The sequence below is a fragment of the Gadus morhua genome, chromosome 15, assembly GCF_902167405.1.
Source record: "Gadus morhua chromosome 15, gadMor3.0, whole genome shotgun sequence".
NCBI lineage: Eukaryota > Metazoa > Chordata > Actinopteri > Gadiformes > Gadidae > Gadus > Gadus morhua.
Genome location: NC_044062.1, coordinates 14,901,590 through 14,923,956, shown reverse-complemented (window position 1 = coordinate 14,923,956; position 22,367 = coordinate 14,901,590). Strand labels below are relative to the sequence as shown.

Genomic DNA, 22,367 nt, shown 5'->3' with positions numbered 1-22,367 from the left:
CCAGACTTCTGCGATTTGACACTTTTCTACAGATCTTTTTTGACCAACAGCACATAAGCTTGTCGCAGTAGACAGTAATGAATAGTTATAAAAATTAAGACATTTTTAAATAACAATATGGAAAACTATAAAAAGGGATTAAAGAGTTGTACTGCCACTCGCGTCAACGGGACTATCAGCAGACATCTTCCGGGTGTTCTGTCTGTGAGTCGGTTGGTGAGTGCCTGGGTGTGGGTTGCCGTGGAGAACTCACCAGAAGCCCAGGAGGACGGCCTGGTCCTCGGCAGAGAGGCTGGGGACCTGGTGGAGGCCTGGGTCGGCCAGGTTGATCTGGTTCAGCACTGTGTCGTCGCCCAGCTCCTGGTCCTGAACAGACAAAACCCAAAGCAATAACGTGAGACCCTTTGTCCTGTACTGGTCTTGGTAAAACTACTCCCTGCAGTAGTTTGGTCTAATATTCTCAAATAAAGATATGTGGGACATATATAGCACTTTAACCATCGGTGGCCTCCCATTGACCAATTCATACACACATTCATACACCAATTGTTGTGTCAATCATGCAATGGAATGGTGTCTTGACACCTCGACAGTAGGAGGAGCCGGGGCTCGAACCAGCAACCTTCCAGTTGAAAACTTTTGCCACCGCTCAGCTGTCAAACACTACATGGCATTCCCTCACCCTTTTTAACCAACCTTCCTGTCTGCATTCACTGTTCTGACCATGAAAGTTACAAAAAGCCCATTAAAAAGAAATACTAAAGAATGTCCTGTATGTTATGGGATACATTGATCTAAGCATCATGGACCATGTGAAAGGTTCATGAAAGAAATACTTAACAGACATGGCCAACCAACCGCACATGCATGGAAATACAGTTACCCGAAAAGCATAACAAATACACATATATATATTTAAATAGTGTTGGGGGGAGTGGGAGAATAAATAGACAGGTTAGTTAAATAAATCTACAGTCGGATGACTCCTCATGTCAATAGGTTTATGTGGAATATGTAAAATAGAGGGCTTTGACTTGCCTGCCAAATGGCTGTTGTACCAGAGTGTAAACCAGAGTATGCGGTGAAATGTGCATAGTATAATCGTTTTTTGTAGTTTCATATTTGATCTATTATTACGCAAGACTGAACTCTCCAGAATGCGCTTGAACTGAACTCAGTAATAAAAATGAAACCATGTGGCCTTGCTGAAGCAGATGTGATTGCTCTGTCACCTGGTGAAGGAGTTAGACTGCGTTTCTAGATAACCAACGTGTTAAATAGAAAAGGCACGGAAGCTTGTTGTGCCTGCCTGCAGAGACACTACCCTGAACTACCCTTACAACACATTACTCCCCCGCCTTTTCAAACCACCTCTTCATCATCTCCACCTCCTCTGCAACAGTCTCCCTTTATCGTTTTACCTCAGACTTCACTACCTAAACCATTGATCAAGAAATCAAACATGCTGTAGAATCAAGTTTTTTATTCTTTCAGGAATATCAAAGCCCAGGCATTCATTGGTATTCCAGCAGCAAAGTACCTTACTGATAGAAGTTCCACTTGGATGGAAATCTAGGTCATAATCGCCATTCAAAACAGATCGTTTCTTTCCTACCAAGGAGACCTGATTGACAGCCGGATCTGTCTGCGGCTCAACAGCAAAGCTAGGAGATTCATAAGAACAAGACACGCAACCCAATGCCTTTGGTCCACGCACGCAAGAGAACAGACTTCCAAATAAGGCAATCCGTGGCCTGAATTAAATAATTCATGCCTCAAATAAGGCAGTCCACGCATTTCCCCGCAACTCGCAGGGCGGTTTGTGCAGACCATTGGCAGAGCTACGGTCAGGCTTAATTTAAGTAGCAGCAACATAACCAAAATATAACATGCAGGTGTTATTATATTACAACCAATAATTAACTTAAATGTGCATCCGGTCGTTTCTCCGGGGCTCCTGCGTATCTGGGAAGGCGGCCACAAACAACACCGGCGCAGCATCGGCCCAAAATATTCCATAACTATTTTTGGCAGGCAAAAATACCAAGCGAGTTCCTTAAGACATGTGTTTCACAGACAATACGTAATCCACTGAAAACGGCCAAGTCTGAGCAATATACAACCCCCAAGGCCGCCTTTACCCAGCCGATGAGTTCTGGCCCGAGGTTCCGTCTCTCGTGGCCACGGACCTTGACACTGGAGCGCCTCCCGTTACGCTCCGGTCCGGGCCTGAGAGCACTTGGCTCCGTAGGGTCGGACTTGGCTCCGTAGAGGCGGACGTGGTGCCCTGGCCCGACCGCCGCGAACCGTCCAGGGTTGGCCGGGGGACAAGAAGATTCCTCCCGGTGCCGGCCACTGTCTCGTCCCTTTGGGACGGCCGGGGACAGACCGCACCCAGGGAGCTCTGCTTAATGACCGTCTTGATTGAGCCCATTTCCTGCTCCTTCCTCTAGTAATGAGGGCATTAGTGGTCTGAGCCCCGGGGATGGGGAGCGGGGCTGGAACCCCGCCACCGACAAGACGGAGCAGACCCTGGGCGGACGCCAGCGGTGTTTACACGAGGGGTTCGTGTAACACAGAGTAGAGGGGTGTGGGGGAGTAAGGCACGTGGTCCAGTGGCTACCTTGTTCAGACGCTGACGGATGCTAAATCGCGAGCAAAGCACATCAGGGGGCGCTCAGAATTACTTTGTACGCCCCATGAGCATGGACGTGTTTCATTGTTACGTTATCTTTTTTTCCCACACTGCTGTGTCAACGCATGATTGATTTGCGTTTCGGTGTTACCTGACATGTACAGCAAGAGTACATCGATGGGGGGGATAAGAGCAACACTCTCAGGTGAGGGGACTAACAAGACGAGGGAGTGGCGTGCTCCCTAAACAATTGCCCTTGACACGAGACAGGTCGCAGTATAGTCTGAATTACCATCTGCCTTCCATATAACCAGCAGACCGCAGGAAGCCGCCCCGACACTGCTACGCTCCTTTCAACACCATTACCGTAGAATTGTCCTCCCAGGGGTAGGAAAAGAAGAAGACGAATAAAACCACACTCTGAATTGCCGTTATCAGAGTGGTGTGAGCTCATCTCTGTAAAGTGTGTTTGATTACTCAGCAGTTGTACAAATAGACCCGCACCACCGCTGGCAAATACTGTGGGCCGGGGATCTAAAGGTCAGGAGACCAGGAGGCTCTCTGGACCTGGGCCAGAGAAGGGCTCCTAGAGGTGAGGAAGTAATGCACCGGGAGGGACTCCCAATCAGCGCTACGCAGACCCCCAGTGGGTACCTGACCATGTTCCAGATGGTCCTTTTCTGCTTTTGGTTAAAGATCACCTTTTGGTGCATACATTCCAGAGCATGGGTGGCCGCAATGGAGAAAGGAAATAAAACATGTTTTATAGGTCATACATTGTATTGTGCATCTGTGTACCGCATGTTACATGTCTATATGCATATTGTGTAGTGCCTTGTGCATCAGTTCTACACCATGCATCTAAATGCATGGTGATGAGAGCAGCCTACAGGACCTTTCCTCTCCTCAACAAACACCATGACGACATGGGGGATGGTGTGCTTCCTAACGGAGATCCCTGCTCTGGGAGATTGAGCCCGTGTGAGGGCTGGGCTCTGTGCCGCTGTGGTGTGTTGCTGAGCGGCCGGAAGATGGGATGTCTGGGGGAGGGAGGGGGACGGTTTGATCAGGACCCCTACCCGGGGGGGAGCCCATCCATGAAGACTCTATGAACAGCTAGTGTGTGTGTGTGTGTGTGTGTGCACGGGTGCTTTTCCACATACACAACACTACCAGTTATCACCTCATCTTCCAGTGTTTCCTTCCATGGTAAAAAGTAAATAACCATTTGTTTTGCCTCAGCTTGACCTTTTGAGCAGGGCGTTGTTTGCTTCTTGTTTGTTGTTAATAGAAAAAGTGCTTTATAGTCTTCGGGAGCCAAGCAACAAATCTCTATTAGCTCTTTAGCCAAAAGTCTTCAAGATGTTGTCCGAGATTTCTAAAAGGATTATTGGTGCTTCATGCGTTTCGCCAGACCTCACCAACATGCCCCGGCAACAAAGTCTGCTGTAATTCCAGAGCCTCGACCAGAAGGGGCAAGGCAGACGAGGATGATTAGTATCCAAAAGAACATTCCAACACGTTTTAGGTAAAGAGGATGACGATGATGATTACAATGGTGGTGATGATGATGACGACGCTGGTGGCGATGAAGATTGAGCTGATGATGATGATGATGATGATGATGATGATGATGATGATGATGATGATGACAGCAATGACGATGGTGATGATGGTGCAGAGGGGAACGCTCCCCTCTGCTGAACATGTTTGGTATTGCAAATTAAATACCCCCATAGGAGGATCAAGTGATTCCTTCAAGCCAAGACGTTTAATTGTAGCTCCCCATCATCGCTGGCCCCTTTTCAGGGCAGCTACCAAACGATTTGTAGAGGACAGGATTGATTGGTAGGATTGAAAGTCGGATCTTTGATTTGGAGGCATGTCCCAAGTGAATTGAATTCTACCAGGGATTGAAAATCCTTGGTTTACTTCCACTAGAAGTGTGAACCTCTAGTGTTAAATGGTTCGTGTTGACCGGGGATGTGTTGCGATCCATCCGTGTACTTGACCCTAACAGGGTGGTGTTTGTCCTTCTAGCCCTTGAGCCTTTACGGTGGCAAATCTTTTCATCCACCGCTGGGATAACATATCCAGAAATGAGAGCGCTGTCTGAAGCCCAATGAGAATCAGCCCTAAATGCACTACTACTACTACTACGGCTGCTAGGCATGAAGCCGGTCAAGACCTAATAATGCACAACGTTATAAGAAATAAAATAATGTGATACTATAAAATCTGTAATAAAAATTCAGAATCTGTTATATTTGGCTTGAAATTGAATTCTAAAAATGATCCATGCAATGTCACATCGTTTCAGCAAGAAATGGGGAAATTTATTCCAAATATGGATTATGGATGCATGTATGGGTGGAAGTACAGGGATGGATGGATGGCGGTTCATATGAATTGACGGATGGTGAGTTAGATGGATGGATGCATTTGTATGGATGGATGGATGGATGGATGGATGGATGGATGGATGGATGGATGGATGGATGGATGGATGGATGGATGGATGGATGGATGGATGGATGGATGGATGGATGGATGGATGGATGGATGGATGGAGGTACCTTGGGCAGACTGGATACAGGCGTCGGGGGGAGCACCGGGCAGACTGAGCGATCCGACTCAGGTCCGTCCGACTCCTCTTTCCTCTTCACCTCCAGAATGAGCTGGGCCAGGAAGCTGTGCTGGAAATGGGTTCGCTTCCCCAGGGCACCTGCCCACAAGCAAACGCACCGCACTTTAACACTGACAAACTTTGCCTAGTCTGAAAGCAATTGGGCATCCATTGATCACCTGATCATTAGTTTATGCAGGATACCCCCTTGAGCTACATAAAGCGTCTTCAAGGAGTTTTACAAACCTGAATTTAATTTGTTCTTAATGCATATAGTAAGCTTAACCAATCAGCTTCAATAGACACTTAATCTAAATTTGCCTACAAGGCTAATTTAGATTAAGAAACCCCAATGGGTTTCATTCCTACAGCATACTTTCTGTGTACGGAAATGGCAACAACATGAATTTGAGTTTTCCCCCCTAAATAGTGACTGTATATTGAATTTTCTCAAGCCGCTAAGGACTAGTTATCTCAAATTGTTTCATTTAATTAATTCAAATGCACAGACAAATTCTGGAGCCTCATAATTGCTATCCATAACTCCTAAACCCGGCCGGGGCCTACCGGTGGTGCTGAACTCCAGGCCGGTCAGCTCCTTGGCCTTCTCAACGTGCTCCCTGGCCTGCTGGTACTCCCAGTAGAAGAGGCTGGTGTACATGCACTCCAAGTGAAACTGGATGGCCAGGTCCCTGAAGCACTGGTCCGAGAACAAGGACTCGCATTTCAGCACTGGGGAAAAGAAAAGTTAGCAAAATAATTAAGGGAAAGCAACCCGACGCGAAACTCAGCATCGACCGGTCGAACCGTTGCTGATTGAGAAAAACCACTCTGAGGTAGAACGTTCGAGTGGAGATGAAACCTTCGAAGACTTGCAATCCAACCTGCCAATAGAACCGCGGCGTCTGGCAGGCTGAATACTAAACATCCCATGCATCCTGCCCCTCGTCAGGCAGCCAAGTGAAAGTTGGAGTCATCACCACATTAAGTCCAGCGGAAAGACAAGCGGTGCCATCAACGGCAGAATGTGAGCCAGCAGCTAAACATAAGAAAGGTAAGCCTGGATGAAGGAGGAGGAGAACGAGAAGGAGGTGGTGGTGGTGAGAATACGAGAGGCCTGGGGCTCTCATTCTCAGAGCTCTCTGTCTAGCTCGCTCACTCGCTCCCAGAGGTTGAGAAAGAGAGAGAGAAAGAGCATGCTGTCCTTAGCCTACCGTTGCGTTGTAGGTAGGTTGGACTGGTGTTCCCCAGAGAAGAACGTTGTCGAAATGTTGCTGGACTTTCAGCATAAATATAATATAAATGTATCTGTTTATTTTCTCTTATTGTTCGATTGTGGTGAACTAGATCCAAAAACGATCAGGCAAATCAACAATTGTTTATCAGTTGTTTCTTTTCGTGTGTGTGCGTGTGTGCAAGCATGAGTGCACGTGTGTGAGTGTCCCCAGGGAGTCAACCACCACGGTCGTAGACGCAGCGAAACGATTCAGCCCCGTCAGGAGGAGATGGGACGAGGAGGCTCATTAGATACGGCCAACGCCAGAATCAATTAATCCAACAATCACGCTTCTAAATATAAACAATGGGATACAACAACGTTCCCATTTCCCCAGGGGGAGACTTCCGAATCCAGAGGTGTCATGCAGAACCTCAGCGATTCCCGGGTGAAACTTAAAGCGCTCGGGCGTGACGGGACGGAAGCAAAATAATGTTTTAGTCTTCTCGTGTACCAAATAGACTTTAACTCTACTTGAAGGGAGCACAAATAATAGAACCTTGTTACATTCATGCTCCATGCGCTTTGCGCTGTCAAAACAAAGTGATTTTAGTTCTCGTTTGTATCTCGCTACAAATAGGAGGTGAACTGAACCCTCGCTTTGAGCTCGGGGGAGACACTACCTGGATGGAGGGAGGCTTTCTGAACGTAATCTGTCTGACTGGGAGGCAGCCTCCCCTCCATCTCTCTCCAGCTCCATCGCTCCCTCTTCACCCCTCATTACCATTCGTCTGCACCCTCACCAGCTACACTTTAAAAAATCACTTTTTCAGCCATTTTTTCCTCATTTATAATTTTCAATCTCTTTCCTTCCCCAGATAAAAGGGGTCAGCAGGTCCACCACCAGCCTGTGAATATTAAAAATGTTTTCCCTGGCAAAGTGGCTGTCGGAGGATAAAAGACACGCTCTTCTGAGGGGAGGGATCTGGTGTTTGGAGCCGTGAATACAAAGCACACACACCGGTGAGTCACAGCCCGGCTCACTCACAGCGGCCTGCTGAATAACCGATTCATCGTAAAGCACCACTCACGGTGGACGCTTCTCTCAGATTATATTAGGTTCCTATGAGCAGTGGCAGGGGAGCGAGTAGGAAGGGTTGAATACACGCGTGCGACCGATTGAGCCGTTCGACTCTTTATCGCGATAACGAAGATCCAAGAGACCAATGAATCCCGTTCGGCGGTCTTGTGGTGAAAGAGAGACACGCGTTCTTGTTTGAAAATGAAACAAGCCGTTTCAATCGACGACACTTCCAGTTGATTTCAAACCCGTCCTCCGACAGGCTGATGAATGAAAGTCGGGAAACACTTTGAGATACGAGCTGTGTTCGAGAGGCGATGAAGTCGACACTGTAAAGGGAAAAAAGTGATTAGGCAACGGGGATGCGGCGCCGAGGCTCCGGGGCGACTTGAGAGACGGATGGCGGTGTCTCCAGCGTCAGCGTGATGGACGACAACCTGAGACCAACAGGATGAAGCGCGAGGGGGGAAGTGGGCCGTGAAAAGAGAAAGACTGAAGCAGCGCTTTCTGATTCAGATGACGCTCCCAAATATTAATGACAATAAGATTGCATGTGTGAGTGTGAATGAGTGTGAGTGTGAGTGTGAGTGTGAGTGTGAGTGTGAGTGTGAGTGTGAGTGTGAGTGTGTGTGTGTGTGCCTGACCTGTGTCCATGCTACTCTGGCCCAGGCCGTGGAGCTGTGGGGAGCGCTCGTCCAGCAACTGCTGGTGGAGGTTCACGTAGCGCAGGGTCCACCAAGGGAGCAGCTACACACACACACACACACACACACACACACACACACACACACACACACACACACACACACACACACACACACACACACAGTAAGTAAGTATTTGTTAACCTTAGCAGTAATAAACCAACGTACATACACAGTAATATAAGTGCACGCAGTATGTAAGTGATCAACCAACATGAACCACCCCTATACCGAGGAGGGGGAGGGGTGGACTAGGAAGCAGTGAGGGGCAGGCAGCATTGAGACTGATGGCGTCCCGCAGGGTTGGCTAAAACACTAGCATGTGCAGAACACAGAGGATGCTGACGGGCCTGAAAACACGATGACGGCGTCGCCAGTTGAGGGGGGTTGTAGCCATGTTAGCGTTTCTGTTGGCCCGTATACAGACCTGCGTTGCCGGGATGTATGTGTGAGTGAGTGTGGGAGTGAGTGAGAGAGACGGAGAGGGTGTATGTGTGGAGGGTGTATCTGTGGAGGGGCTTGGGGGGGGGGGGGGAGATGACGGATGCATACTCGCATGTTTCTGGGACATCACTAGCATTAGCTTCATACTGGTTTCATGGAGACAGTTACCATCCTATTGTCCCTTCTCTGATTGGTGTTCTTCATATCTTGAGTAATGCTGGAGGAAAGCAGGTCAACAGTTTGCATAGCTGGCGTTCACTACTATTGTTCTCCTACCTTCCGCTCTATTTGTATTATTATTTTGCCTCTTCTTGGTGTCTAAATGTAAAGCCCTGTGCACTGGGTAAAACAGATTCGGGAGCCAGACACTGTGCGCTTTACACTGAATATTTTTCATTATGCACGAGACGTCACTGCCAATAGAAAAAGCACCGCAGAATACTTTTACAAAAGATACCAAAAAAATCCGTCCATGAAAGATGTGAATAATATGCATGCGCAGGCATGCCATACCATATTAATTCAGTTTCTGTGTTGAAGTGTTATATTATTCCCATTATTGTGTTTCCCAGCAGCAGGATTACCATTAGTTGGGTATTGGGAGCGTGTCTGGGGAGGCCCGTGGAAGTGAGGAGAGACTCTGTGTGTTGTCTCTCTCTCCTGAGGGTCTCCGCACCACAGACCAACGCTGCATTACATTACCATCCGCTGAACGTCGTGGACAAGCTTCTGCCCCAGCACCCGCACACACGGTGTGCATTATTTGGAGCCACTCTAACATCGTTACACATTCCATGGGGGAACAGTCCACTGTATTTACTCTTGATTTAGTTAGTCGTACAATGAGGGCTGCGCAGGCAGGGTATGAATATTTGCGTCTGTCCGTGTGCAGGTAAATAGAAAATTGTTATTAAGACGCTGGTAGGGAATACAAAAGCCTGACCCGTTCCCCTAAGGCCAGAGAGTGTGTGTGTGTGTGTGTGTGTGTGTGTGTGTGTGTGTGTGTGTGTGTGTGTGTGTGTGTGTGTGTGTGTGTGTGTGTGTGTGTGTGTGTGTGTGTGTGTGTGTGTGTGTGTGTGTGTGTGTGTTCTATAGGCATAACAATATATATATTTGTTTTATATACCAATTTACATGTTTGCTTGTTTCTCATGAACAACAACTATTGCTCATCGATACGTCAAACTAATTACAACCAACTACACCTACTGCTTGATCAATACGATCAATACGGGTAATGGAGTGGAGAGCTGGACCGGTATTCAGTATCAGCAGTGAACAAATGGTACCAGATTTACCTGCAAGCAGTTAGAAATAGTTATGGTTGGATGTTAGATTAAGGATGGTTAAAGTAAGAGGTGTAATTCAGATGTAAAACACTAAATTCTTATGTGGAAATGATTAAGATACATGATTAGCTTAGATATGGGTTAGGTATTCAATTATATTGCAGTTAAATTTCGGTGAGGATAAGATATTAATCTAGCAACCGCTATGTTTAGTGTATAAGATTAAGTATAATCACTGAGCAATTCCGTTTGAGATGAGGTTGTATTCCCGGTCTGGGATGAATAAATTACACACTCAGAGATGGTCACGTCTCGGTCAGCCTTTAGATAGTCCGATGATGGGTTGGTGTGGTTCGGGTCAGGGGGAGGGATCTGGGGTAAAGCATTGCATCCTGGGTAATGAGGAGCGTACCTGGAGCTGCTCCATCTTTGGAGAGCAGGAGAGGAGGACGACCCGGGCCAGGAGGAGGAGGAAGGGGTTGGAGACCAGGCTGTAGACCGCCTCCCCGTCCAGAACCAGGCTTCCCTGGAGCTCATCACTCAACGCCTCGGGCTGGGGGAGAGGCAGACGGAGACACGGAACATATTATCGGTACGTGATCGCAACTATTTGTAGTTGTTGTGCTATGTTTGTCAAATGCTTTGGCAATATTGTTTCAGCGTTCATACCAATAAACTACATTTAATTTTGAGAGAGAAAGAAAGAGCAAGGAGCAAGAGAGAGAGAGCTGAGGAATCTGTTCGTCTAATTAGGACCCCGGGGGTCGTTTCATAACCAGGACATTCCTCCTGCATATGTCTCCCTTTCTCTCCCCCTCTTTCTCTCTCTCTCCTTCGTCGCTCTGTCAACAGCACCGCAGGTTCACGTACATGTGTGTGTGTTTGTGTGATCATGCATCAGTGCACAACACAAAATGCACGCGTGCTTCGGCAGCTGATTAAGACACAGAGGAGCAGTGGAACGAGTTGTAATCGCAGGAGGAGAGTGTGGATGAGGAAAGGGAAGGAGAGGAGGTGATTGTTGAGGATGTGAAGAGGAGGGAGAGGAGGTGATTGTTGAGGATGTGAAGAGGAGGGAGAGGAGGTGAAGGGGAGGAGGGAGAGGAGCTGATTGTGGAGGATGTGAAGAGGAGGGAGAGGAGGTGAAGGGGAGAATGTGAAGAGGAGGGAGAGGAGGTGATTGTTGAGGATGTGAAGAGGAGGGAGAGGAGGTGATTGTTGAGGATGTGATGAGGAGGGAGAGGAGGTGATTGTGGGGGCTGTGAAGAGGAGGGAGAGGAGCTGATTAACTAGGGTGTGAAGAGAAGGAAGAGGAGGCATGGGGAGGATGACATGGAGAAGGAAGAGGAGGAGGATGAGGGAGAGGTGATAGGGGAGGAGGAGGAGGGGAAGGAAGAGGATGAGGGAGAGGTGATAGGGGAGGAGGAGGAGGGGAAGGAAGAGGATGAGGGAGAGGTGATAGGGGAGGAGGAGGAGGGGAAGGAAGAGGATGAGGGAGAGGTGATAGGGGAGGAGGAGGAGGGGAAGGAAGAGGATGAGGGAGTGGTGGCAGGGGAGGAAGTTGTGGGAGGAGGAGGAGATGACGGAAGAGGAGATTACAGAAACCGGTCCCTGAGTATCGTGAGGTCGTAGCTCTCCCTCTAAAGGTCACCTAGCGGTCCTAGCTTTTGCCGTTGTCCAGAAATACCTTGCGGATAATGTGTTTGTTTATTATCCCCCTGTCTCACGGAAGTGCGATTCTGTCGGCCAATCAACGGACTGCGTGTGTAGCTCGAACTTGCCGGGACCCTTCAGGCATCTCAGTGGTCCCTGAAGATCGTGGATCTAACATTAGATTGGCATTACATTAATTAATTTGCATGCCAGTTTTATTTAATTTTATACCGTGTATTCTCCGCGTAAATCCATGCACCGAACCGTGACATCCGTTCAATACGAATACATGTATCGTTACACCCCTATTATATATAGATATGCAAAGATATATAAAGAAAAAGAAAGAGACATCGAGAGTGAAAAGGTGATTACATGAAAGAGAAGGAGCTACAGAGAGAGAGACAGAAACACACAGAACTAGGTACAGGTGTGCTGCAGGAAGTTGTGGGCGGGGCTAACCTGTGCTAGGGGGGCCAGCAGGGAGGGGGGCAGCAGGTCGGGGAGGTTGAGGCTCAGTGAGGGTCCGGTCCAGTTGCTCTGTGCGAACAGGTGGAGACAGGCCACTGCCAGCACAAACACCACCACCACCCTGGGGGGGAGAAAGGAAGAAGGAGAAGGGGTGGGGGTCAGGAATGCTGAAAGTTTGAAAAAAACTCTAATATTTTATAATTAATCAACAGACGCTTTCATCCAAAAAGATTAGGAAAACGGAAAGCGTTAAGCTTGGCCACTTTCTAATACAAGAGTCCTGCTTCAAAGTCCAAGTTCTGTAAAAACTTGGAGGAAAAGTGGGACCCTTGGAGTCATTGATTCAATTCAGAGAACACATTGACAGCAGTGGTCCAACTTTCTCTATTTTGTTGCAGAAACAGAGTTGAACAAAACAAGTTCATGAAGCATTACGGCCGGGAGTTAACAACCTAACCACGTTTATATACTGGCCACTCAATATGAACACAAAAGAGCTACGATAAATAATGATAACTCATTATTTACACACCACCGTCAAAATGCCAGTTCCAATTTTTAACAAAGATAACATTTTAACAATCTAATGTGTGTTGCATACGAACAACAGATTAGGATGCAACACATCCAAATGGAAGAGGACGAGGCAATAACCGCAAAAATGTCAGAACATTTCTTATGTAAATAAACACAGATGAAAGATGCTTCTACGGATGGAGTCCAAACACTGGAAACTGCCACCATTATGTGACATGATTCAGAATAGAGCTAAGAGAGAGAAAGAGAGAGAGAGAGAGAGAGAGAGAGAGAGAGAGAGAGAGAGAGAGAGAGAGAGAGAGAGAGAGAGAGAGAGAGAGAGAGAGAGAGAGAGAGAGAGAGAGAGAGAGAGAGAGAGAGAGAGAGAGAGAGAGAGAGAGAGAGAGAGAGAGAGAGAGAGAAACGGATGCAGGCCCACTCATTCCCAGAGGGGTGGGAAAGAGGGCGATGTTAAACTCTCCTTATTAAAAATTACTTATTCATGACAGTAGGGGGTGAGGAGAGGAAGGATTGTGTGTGTGTGGGAGGGGGGGAGAAGAATGAGGGGGAGGAGAAGGATGAGGAAAGAGGAGGAGAGGGAGGAGGAGGATGAGGAGGATAAGGAGGAGAGGGAGTAGGAAGGACCTGATTGGCTGACATCTCGTGATAAACACGTCTCCCGCCTATCAGTGCACCGCTGGCGTTGCCATGAGAATCCCTTTTACGTGTTCACCAGCGGGAGGCCAATAAAAGTTCCAGCCCGGCGTATTATCCTCCACGTCTATCTCTGGGATCCGAGCCCCCTCGGAGGGCAGATCGGATTGCGTGGGGAGCCGCGGGACTCAGGGATAGGAGCGGTGTTCCTGATCCTTATCTGGGCTAAGCCCCCCCCCCCCCCCCCCCCCCCCCCCAACCCCCAAGGTGATCAAGGGATACAAAACACCCCTGCTGTCAGCACACGCACACAACTAAGCCAGGCCAGCGCTACCATCAACTACTGGAAGAAGAAATGATTCCTCTCAAGTATTCTGGGGTACGTTTGTGTTTCGTTTTACACAAAAACATATAATGTACACAAGTATAATGGACTTGTTTACCTAACACCTTCACTACAGACACATACATCCCCTACATATCATCAGTGTGCCGGGTTGGTTGTATCGAGGGTCTAACAGATCCATCTGAGGCCGGTTGTGTTTCAGAGAAAGATGACAGATTCTTGATACAGAGCTTACTTTACTTTACAGCCTGCCGTGTCGACTGACACCTGATCTGTATCTCTGCTGCGGTTTATATCTTCCAGCCGGTGTTCGAAAACATCGTAAAAACACACTCAAAAACACAGAGGCAACTCTCTCTCCAAACACCATCAGGATGAGGTTAGAGTTCCCAACAGCCTTCTGCAGGTGATGTTCAGCGCCGCCGCCACTATACGACTGACCGCCCGCCTCCACAAACAAATGCACTTTTAACAACGTGCCACGACGATGTGTGCATCTGCTCATGTCAGAATCTGCATTCTATTTGACAGAAAATATTATATGCTGTAATATAGGTGAATATATAATATACCATAATTAATATAATACATCTTTGAAATCAAAGACTGGCCAGTCTCTGTGGGCACAGAGAGCTCTGTTCTACCGCGTATTCACATCCGGTCTTGACAAAAACCAACACATTTAAAATCCATGTGATTGATGCTTTTAAGCGTTTAGAACAAATGCGGCGGCATTCAATATAGCGGCGCAATAATGATGAAAATGCATTACCGAGTCCTGGAGACAGAATGAAATTGGTTCACAATGTAAGCTTCGAAAGCTTTGCAGGCATTTCAGAATAAAAGCGTTTCAATTGTGTGTTATGCTACCTGTCCGACTGGCTGTCCTCGGGGGCATCCGACAGGTAGGCGAGGAGCCGTCTCTCCAGGTGGGCTTCAATGCTGTCGCCATGGCAACAGGCCTCGCCCCCCAGCAGCTCTCGGATTACAGGGCTCCGCAGTACCCCCTCGTAGTCCCCCGTCAGGAGACAGCGCAGCAGTGGGCCTACTTCTGTCAGGGAGCCATAAATAAAAACCATCAACAGCCTGGACCGCAACAGCCCTGTCTGGGGAGGGAGTCTCCTGGCAGATGCTTTGTGTTATTCATTTATTCATCATTTATTCATCATCGTTTCACAAAGTCATATCCGAAACACTCGGGAATCAGGTTAAGGGGGAGGTCGCTGAACAAACTGAACCCCAATACAAGAGTGACAGGGCCTCCGTATTTAAAAGCTTGTTCAGTAGACTTCTATTTTAAAAAACATGGCCACATTCAGCCAGTAACACGGCTCACATCCTTGTCGTTATCATTCTTGAAATCACACTTGGCCATCTACACCAGTCACAAGTTACGCATTGCTTTCCATTAAGCCAGCTGGGAAAACACTTGGTTCGATCCTCTGATTCATTTTGGACGTTTTTTTTTTTAAATGCAAGTAAGTTGAAGAGGAGTTCAGGCATGGAGGAGTCCTCTCAGTGTTAACCTCGTCACCTCCATCCCCAGCTCAACTCCTCCTCTCCATCTCAACCTAGCCCTCCCTCCGTCCTTACCTTCACCTCCTCACCAACACCTCACTATCCCACCACCTCCTCCCTATCCCTTTTACCTCCCCACCACCACCTCCGCCTCCTCATCACCACCATGCCGATTAATCTCCCTCATCAGCCTCATTAAGTTGACCAGCATATTAAAACTACACCCGATAAATGCAGCAGGGCCCCCCACCACCATCATCCCAACCATCACTACCACCATCACCACCTCCACCATCACCATCCCACAAGCTTTAATTAACCGCTTTTATTGGCGCCAGAAGGGACAGGATTTGCTGGAATATTACAGTTACCAGTTCTAACTGCCTGGGGGGGATGGGGGGGCTGCAATGATTGGATGGAGAGAAAGAGACGATTAAAGAAGAGGGAAACGGATAGGAGAAAGGTTGAGAGAGCAGGATAGAAATAGGGATGATAAACGAGAGGAAAAGAGAGGGGGATGATGGAGAAAGAGAAACGGAAGATAAATGGAGTAAGGTAATGAGAGGATAGAAGGGAGAGAGAAAGAATGGGAACGGAGTGGAAAGTGGGAGGCCGCCACGGCCTCCCACTTTCTCTCTCTCCCTCCGCAATGGAGGGAGAGAGAGGACAACTAGATCAACGTGTAGTGATGTTGTTGTTTGATGAAGAGAGGAACCCGGAACGCAGCACTCAGTAATAGAGCTATCCTGTGAGATGAATCGACTGGCAGGCTTTAATCACAGAACTTCTCAGCAGCAGAAGGACACGCAGTCGTTTCCAGAGACAGGAAACACGTTTCCAGTCAGGCCAGAGGACTCAAGATGTCGTCCTCCACTCGCCCTAACTGCATCATGAAAGGCAGGAACCGCAACTAAACCTCGAACCCAGAATCCAGAGCCAGGAGATGGGAGACTATGCCTGCTGAATCACAGACCTCTGATACCAGAAAGGGTGTGGATGTTATGTTTAAAGCTATCTCCATCTCCATCAGACTATCATGAAGCCATTGATTGACTAGTCCTGCAGCAGCAGACGTTCGGAGAACTCCCCCCCTACCAAACAGCTGCCCACAGACCTCGCCTAGACCTAGAGATAGACCTAGACTTTGGATTGGTTCTGCAAGCCAGGTTTTGTTTTAATCTCAAATTGTTTTCTACCCAGTTTCAGAAACCTGGGAGACAGGGAGAGAAGCGTTTAGAGACTGGCTTGAAAATCTATTGATTGACTGATGGAACCCTGCATAATGAGATGATGCAACATGCATGTAAACATGATGGAAGAAAAAGTAAATAAGGCAAAATAATAAATTACATACTTTCGTACAGTCGCCATTATTACAGCAAAGTAACGGCTTTAGAATGACGGAATCATTCAAGGGCAATGTCTCATTCGATCAGCAGTGTCACTAGTCTTGCCATAAACCCACAAAACTGGTGCAGGCTTGTAAGAAGATTTGGTATGAAGCATCTTGAATCTTGAATCTATAACTTGTTGCCAAACAAGCTACGAAGGCCTCAATCAACCTAAGTGATCTCCAACTCACCATTTAAGTCATGAAATAAATGTCATGAGGTCATGTATTAGCTAAATTAAAAGCAAATTAAAAATGTTCAGTGTGTATTGGTGGCCTGTTGTTGCCTGTATGGGGGTAAGTAGTTACATTCAAAAATGTGTAATTGCCTCACAGCATCTCGTAGCCAAGTGTCAAGTGATGAGGTTCTTCAATAGATAGTTATATTTTTTAATTTACAAGTAAGATAGCAATTATGACTGAAGAGGGGCAGTGAACTGAAAATGTTGCTTTTTTTTTACATGTTAATATGTCTTATTTGATCTTCAATACAGTCATATATGTGGGGTGTGTGTGAGTGAAGTGTGTGCAAGGTGTGTGTGTGTGAGGTGTGTGCCAGGCGAGTGGGGGTGGGTGGAGCTCCATCTTGGCAGCGGTTAATGTTGCGGGCCGCGTCCGAGAGAGGGTGAAGCTTCTTGGACAGTTAGAGCATAACGCCATGCTTTATGTGGAAGTAGATATAAAGGGCTGACTAAAAAAAACTCAACAATACCTATTTTCATTGGAAAATACACGAATTAAAACTGACTTGAACGTTATATTCCATTTGAAACAAACGCTGAAGTGAAAACATGACTAAAATCTTGTGTTTTGAAAGAAAACCAAAAATGTAACTTATAAGGTATTAATATGCCCTGTATTTATGGTTTGCCTGTGATGATAAATTGATTGTTATATTTATTTGTAGATTCTATACAATGTACAACTACGTTTTGGTGCAAGAGTTGTTTTTTTCAAAGTGTCTGGGGGTATGAATACCCTTCATATTGGCTCTAGCCGATGCCCCTCAAAATGTCTATCCACGGCCCTGGATTTTCACAGAAAACAGTCAACTAGAACATTTTATGGCTATCACTCAGTGAGTAATGTAATAACACAATCAACTATAACACTAGACTAGAGGATCCATACGGTTGTAATAGTTTATGTTTTCAAATTCGAATTTGAAAACACTACTGGCAAGGTCACTTGAGATGCGCAGTCATAGAAGCAATCACGCTTTAATGTTTACAGGCGAATACGGGTTCGTTCCCCCACGAAGGAATCATTATATTTTATTTCCCAGGTGGTGCGTTTGAGCTGCTCCACTACAATCATTAATCTTTAGCGAGGAGGGGGTGATGGTGGTGGGGGTGTGGGGGGGAGGGGGGGGGGGGGGGGGGGGGGTAGGAGGCGCGTCTGCTTCAAGGTTACAACTGAGGAAACATCCATCCATCGACTCGTTGGTTTCATTTTAGCGCATAACAGTCGGACGCGACTGCGATTGGTCGACACACATCAGCGGGATGAGATGATAGACGGGCTGATGATTGTTTCGTGTAGAGTTGAAGGATATCACTTGTCAAGTTTCAAATTACAAATAAATGGAAAAACGCAACGACGTAAGCATCTCAAGAAAGATTTACTAATGACAACTAATGACAATATATATGATCAGATCATTGTTTTCGCATTCGGGATAGTTTGATATACAGGCGTTAAAAGCCTGCGCTGCCATCGATCAAACGGTAATTAATATACAAGGATGGATAGGAAACGACATGTACCAATACCTCGCGATGACTGACCACCGCCGAATATACCATCATTAACCTTAGAGACACAAAACGGCTACTGAGGATGATTTGGTGTCGATTTGGAGTGCATTTGAACTTCACAGTGGATCACTGCATGGTGTGTGTGTGTGTGTGTGTGTGTGTGTGTGTGTGTGTGTGTGTGTGTGTGTGTGTGTGTGTGTGTGTGTGTGTGTGTGTGTGTGTGTGTGTGTGTGTGTGTGTGTGTGTCGAGTAGTCCCAACACAATCGCATGACATCCTATGGTCCGTTTATTACCGGCTTGATTGTGTCATCTAACAAAAGCTTAATATCATGGCGTAGCGTTTCTAGCAATGGACACAAGTTGCGAAAACCGTGGAAACAGACAGCAACGAAGCATTCGCGTTTCAGTATTAAAACATATAAATAACACAATAAATACTTTGGAAGCTCTACGTGAACACACGGAATGCTGTGAAGAATGCACAGCAACAATCAACAATGACAATACATGAAACGAATGTTTAATCGATCATTAGGTGGACCAAACGGAGCCTGTGTCTCTTACCTGCAGTGGTGGAAGAGTTGTGCTGCCACTCCGTCTCTTCGCCGGGTGTTAACACCCCACGCAGGACCGCTATCTCCACGTCCCGCATCTCTCTCTCTCTCTCTCTCTCTCTCTCTCTCTCTCTCTCTCTCTCTCTCTCTCTCCCTCTCTCTCTCTCACTCTCTCTTTACCTTTCTCTCTCTCCCGCTTACTCTCTCCCTCTATAGTCAATGTGTGTCGCTGAATCGTTCCTTTCCAGCCGGCACTGGTGCACTTCTAGGATAACGATTTGTCTTTTAGTCGCTATGTGTTAAGAGGGAAATAGGCCTGTGTACACCACTGGTGATGATAGCAGAGACCGTATTGAAAGGATGATGTGCGTGTTATTCCCGTACATGTGCTGCAGTCAGTACGCAGCCATGACAGCTGCCCGGTGCATTCTGGGTACGGGTTCACCAGCGCCCCACTTCCTGGTAGGATGGACGTTATTGAGAATACAATTTTATTACTTGGTTATTATAATATATAGTAATAGCAAAACATCGAACCACTTTAATATAAAGGCTGATGGAGAATTATGAATACATGCTGATATATATATATATATATATATATATATATATATATATATATATATATATATATATATATATATATATATATATATATAATGTTCCTTTATATCATATCATATATTTAATATATTATGCATACATATATATATATATATATATATATATATATATATATATATATATGTATGCATAATATATTAAATATATGATATGATATAAAGGATCCTATACTGCCTTATACTATATGACATTTGGCATAGAATATAAAGGCTTACAAATTATTGACCACAAAAGACAATTAAAGCAAAAAAAAAAAAAATCATTCATGTTATCTCCATTTTGGAAGACCTATATCCTTGTCACATTTCTAACAATTTTGGTGACCCTGTATACATACGTTTTCTGCTTGTCCGGTAGATTCTACTTCCCAAGCACATACATAACACACATATTTTGTATGTTAGCATCAGGGGACCAACCCCCCCCCCCCCCCCACATAATCAACTACGTAATAAAATATAATGGTATATTTTTACATAATCGAATACTACCTCAAAATTCTTTCCACTATATAGATCCCACATTGCTGCAGCACGTGTCGCTCATCGTCGAGGCCTTTTGCGTTAAAAGAAAGTGAACGCGGGAGAATAAACGGCCCCTGGAAGCTCCCCATTTATTCCGGCTGATTTAGTGGGCCCAACGTAGTGCGATGAGTTATAGTTCCCTGTCGATTTCCGAAAACATAAGCGAACTTATTAATGAAGTTGTCGTTCCGGGAGGCTGACGAACACTTGGACCGTGTTCATCTAAATAATTAAATATGACCGTGACTCAAAACAAAGACAGGGAAAACGTTGACATACTCATGTATGAATTCACTACTGGAATGTTGCCATCCACAAAGCGCCAATGGACAAAGTGGTCGTGGACAATAGCTAAATAATACAATATTTATTTGAAGATAAATATATGTATATTAAACAGATAGGATACTCTCTTAAACATTCTGATAGATCTATGCATGTGATAGCAGCTGGTGACATTTTTCTTAACCCTATTTTTTTATGTTTTATATTAACCTTATAAAAGGATAACAAAACAATTAACACAGACAGCCAATCCATAACAGGTTAAATTTGTACCTAGGATACGAAGGGGCACATATTGTAATATAGACATTTTAGCTTGGTATTACAATTAGTATGTGTCTAGACAGAGCAGATGTGAATGCAAGCAGGTTGTTTCCGGAAAAGTGGCGATAGGAGTCCAAAGAGAGGTCTTTTGTCTCAGGTCAGACTGTCTGCAAACGCTCCTCTCTGGATTGGTGAGTGCAAGTTGCACTGTGCAACATTAATACAAACTGATTACCTACCGTTTTATTCTCTGCAAGATAGGGACATTTGTTCTGAGCTTATAGTGCTTGTGGTTACAAACACTACACGTCACATAGGATATTAAACTATCAGGATAAGAGGGACATTCTTACAAACCAGCAGATCTATTCAACATCCATACCAGAAGACGGATTTGCACAACTATTCTTTCCTTCACCTAGTCTAGTGGTAAGCTGTTTACTATAATTTGTAAAATGGCAGAGGCCTATATACCTTGGTATTCTGTGATCTCAACACAATATCACAGAATATCGAACACCACATCCGTATGGAGGACCTGTGTGTTGATCCGAATAAAGATCCATCAAAATAAATCCACTCTGCTCAATATAAGGGGTGTCCCATGAGAAGAACAGTTTAATCGTGAGTTCTGCTCGGTTGTCATTAATTTGTAAAAAACACTTGACTTAAACCATAGAACATGTATTTTTTCACACCTTTACATCTCCAGTGATGAATTCCATGTTGTTCACAGATCGTGTGCTGTCAAATGGAAACGTGATGTGATCACTGGTCAGCATCATCACTGGTCAGTTAGGTGGAAGAAAGGGACGAGCTTCTCACCTCAAAAGAGTGCTCCACCCTCGAGATGTATGCTACTGTGCTGGCTTTCTTCATCATAGTCCATGGTGGCTCTTGGCAGTCCCTCCTGCTCATGCTCAAAGTGCTGGTGTGCCACAGGGATCAGTATAGGGCCCAAGGCATTTTCATATTCCACAAAAGCTTGTTTATCCATGGACGTATCCTACGTGGTCATGTTTATGTGTTTTCCCTTTTTTTATACTCAACCTTCTCGGAAGAACTAGATGGTTTGAATATGACGAAAAATGAGTTTCCAAGAAGGGATAGGTCAGTCTCATTCATCACAGTAGCTTCAGTTACGGCCAATGGTGTTGGCCAATCATTTAGTGTTGATCATTGGAACATAATTTACTTTATTAAGCTTTCAACATGGATTTTTTATTTGTTACTCCGCTATGTTTCGAAGCTGCAAGCAAAAATTGTTTTGCGCTTCCCTATTGGTTAGGAGGCCTCGTTATCAAAGGTGTTAAACTATATTACATTGACAAATCAGGGAACTGTAGCATTTGCAATGTCACCGTTTTACATTTAGATTAAATTTACATTTAGCATTTAAAGGGCAAAACAATGTATAAACATAAAACAAAAACTTGGGATCCGCCAAATTATAATACTGATAACCAAATGCTCAGTGGCCCAAAGACTAGCCAACTTCGTTGACCTCAAGAGCGTGGTCGAGCAGTGTATAAACATGTTTAATCTCCACAACAGGTCCTCTACTTCCTGTATGTCACACCAAGGACAGCACCCTCAACATTATACCATGCATGCATGATCAGAGAAGTTTCAAAGTTTACAACTTGGCTGTGTTAACAACTTCTTCAATATTGAATGTGACTGTTTAATTTAATAAGCAGTAAAATATGTGACGCCAGCCAGTGCAATAGAGTAAGGAGAACATTAAATGATTTGAACAGAGCCGGGAGGACGGGGAACCAGCTAGTCAGTCATCCCTCTCGTTCTAGCGTTAAA

General features: G+C 45.7%; 2 protein-coding genes across 2 annotated transcripts in view; both read right to left on the bottom strand.

The window, feature by feature from the left end:
• The window catches only part of ttc27 (tetratricopeptide repeat domain 27), a 61,717-nt gene extending 42,419 nt beyond the window's left edge, over positions 1-19,298 (bottom strand). Inside the window, exons 1-8 of the mRNA XM_030379344.1 lie at positions 18,866-19,298; positions 14,506-14,686; positions 12,111-12,240; positions 10,408-10,548; positions 8,203-8,305; positions 5,829-5,993; positions 5,212-5,360; positions 254-366 (exon numbers count right to left, since the gene is read on the bottom strand). Of these exons, the coding sequence (XP_030235204.1) occupies positions 254-366; positions 5,212-5,360; positions 5,829-5,993; positions 8,203-8,305; positions 10,408-10,548; positions 12,111-12,240; positions 14,506-14,686; positions 18,866-18,953 (1,070 nt within the window). The 5' untranslated portion in view covers positions 18,954-19,298. The remainder of the gene's footprint in view (positions 1-253; positions 367-5,211; positions 5,361-5,828; positions 5,994-8,202; positions 8,306-10,407; positions 10,549-12,110; positions 12,241-14,505; positions 14,687-18,865) is intronic.
• Positions 19,299-21,728: 2,430 nt separating this feature from the next.
• The window catches only part of birc6 (baculoviral IAP repeat containing 6), a 96,896-nt gene continuing 96,257 nt past the window's right edge, over positions 21,729-22,367 (bottom strand). The window contains 1 exon segment of the mRNA XM_030379557.1: positions 21,729-22,367. This exon segment is cut by the window's right edge and continues 1,695 nt beyond it. The gene's annotated coding sequence lies outside the window, so the exon portion shown is untranslated.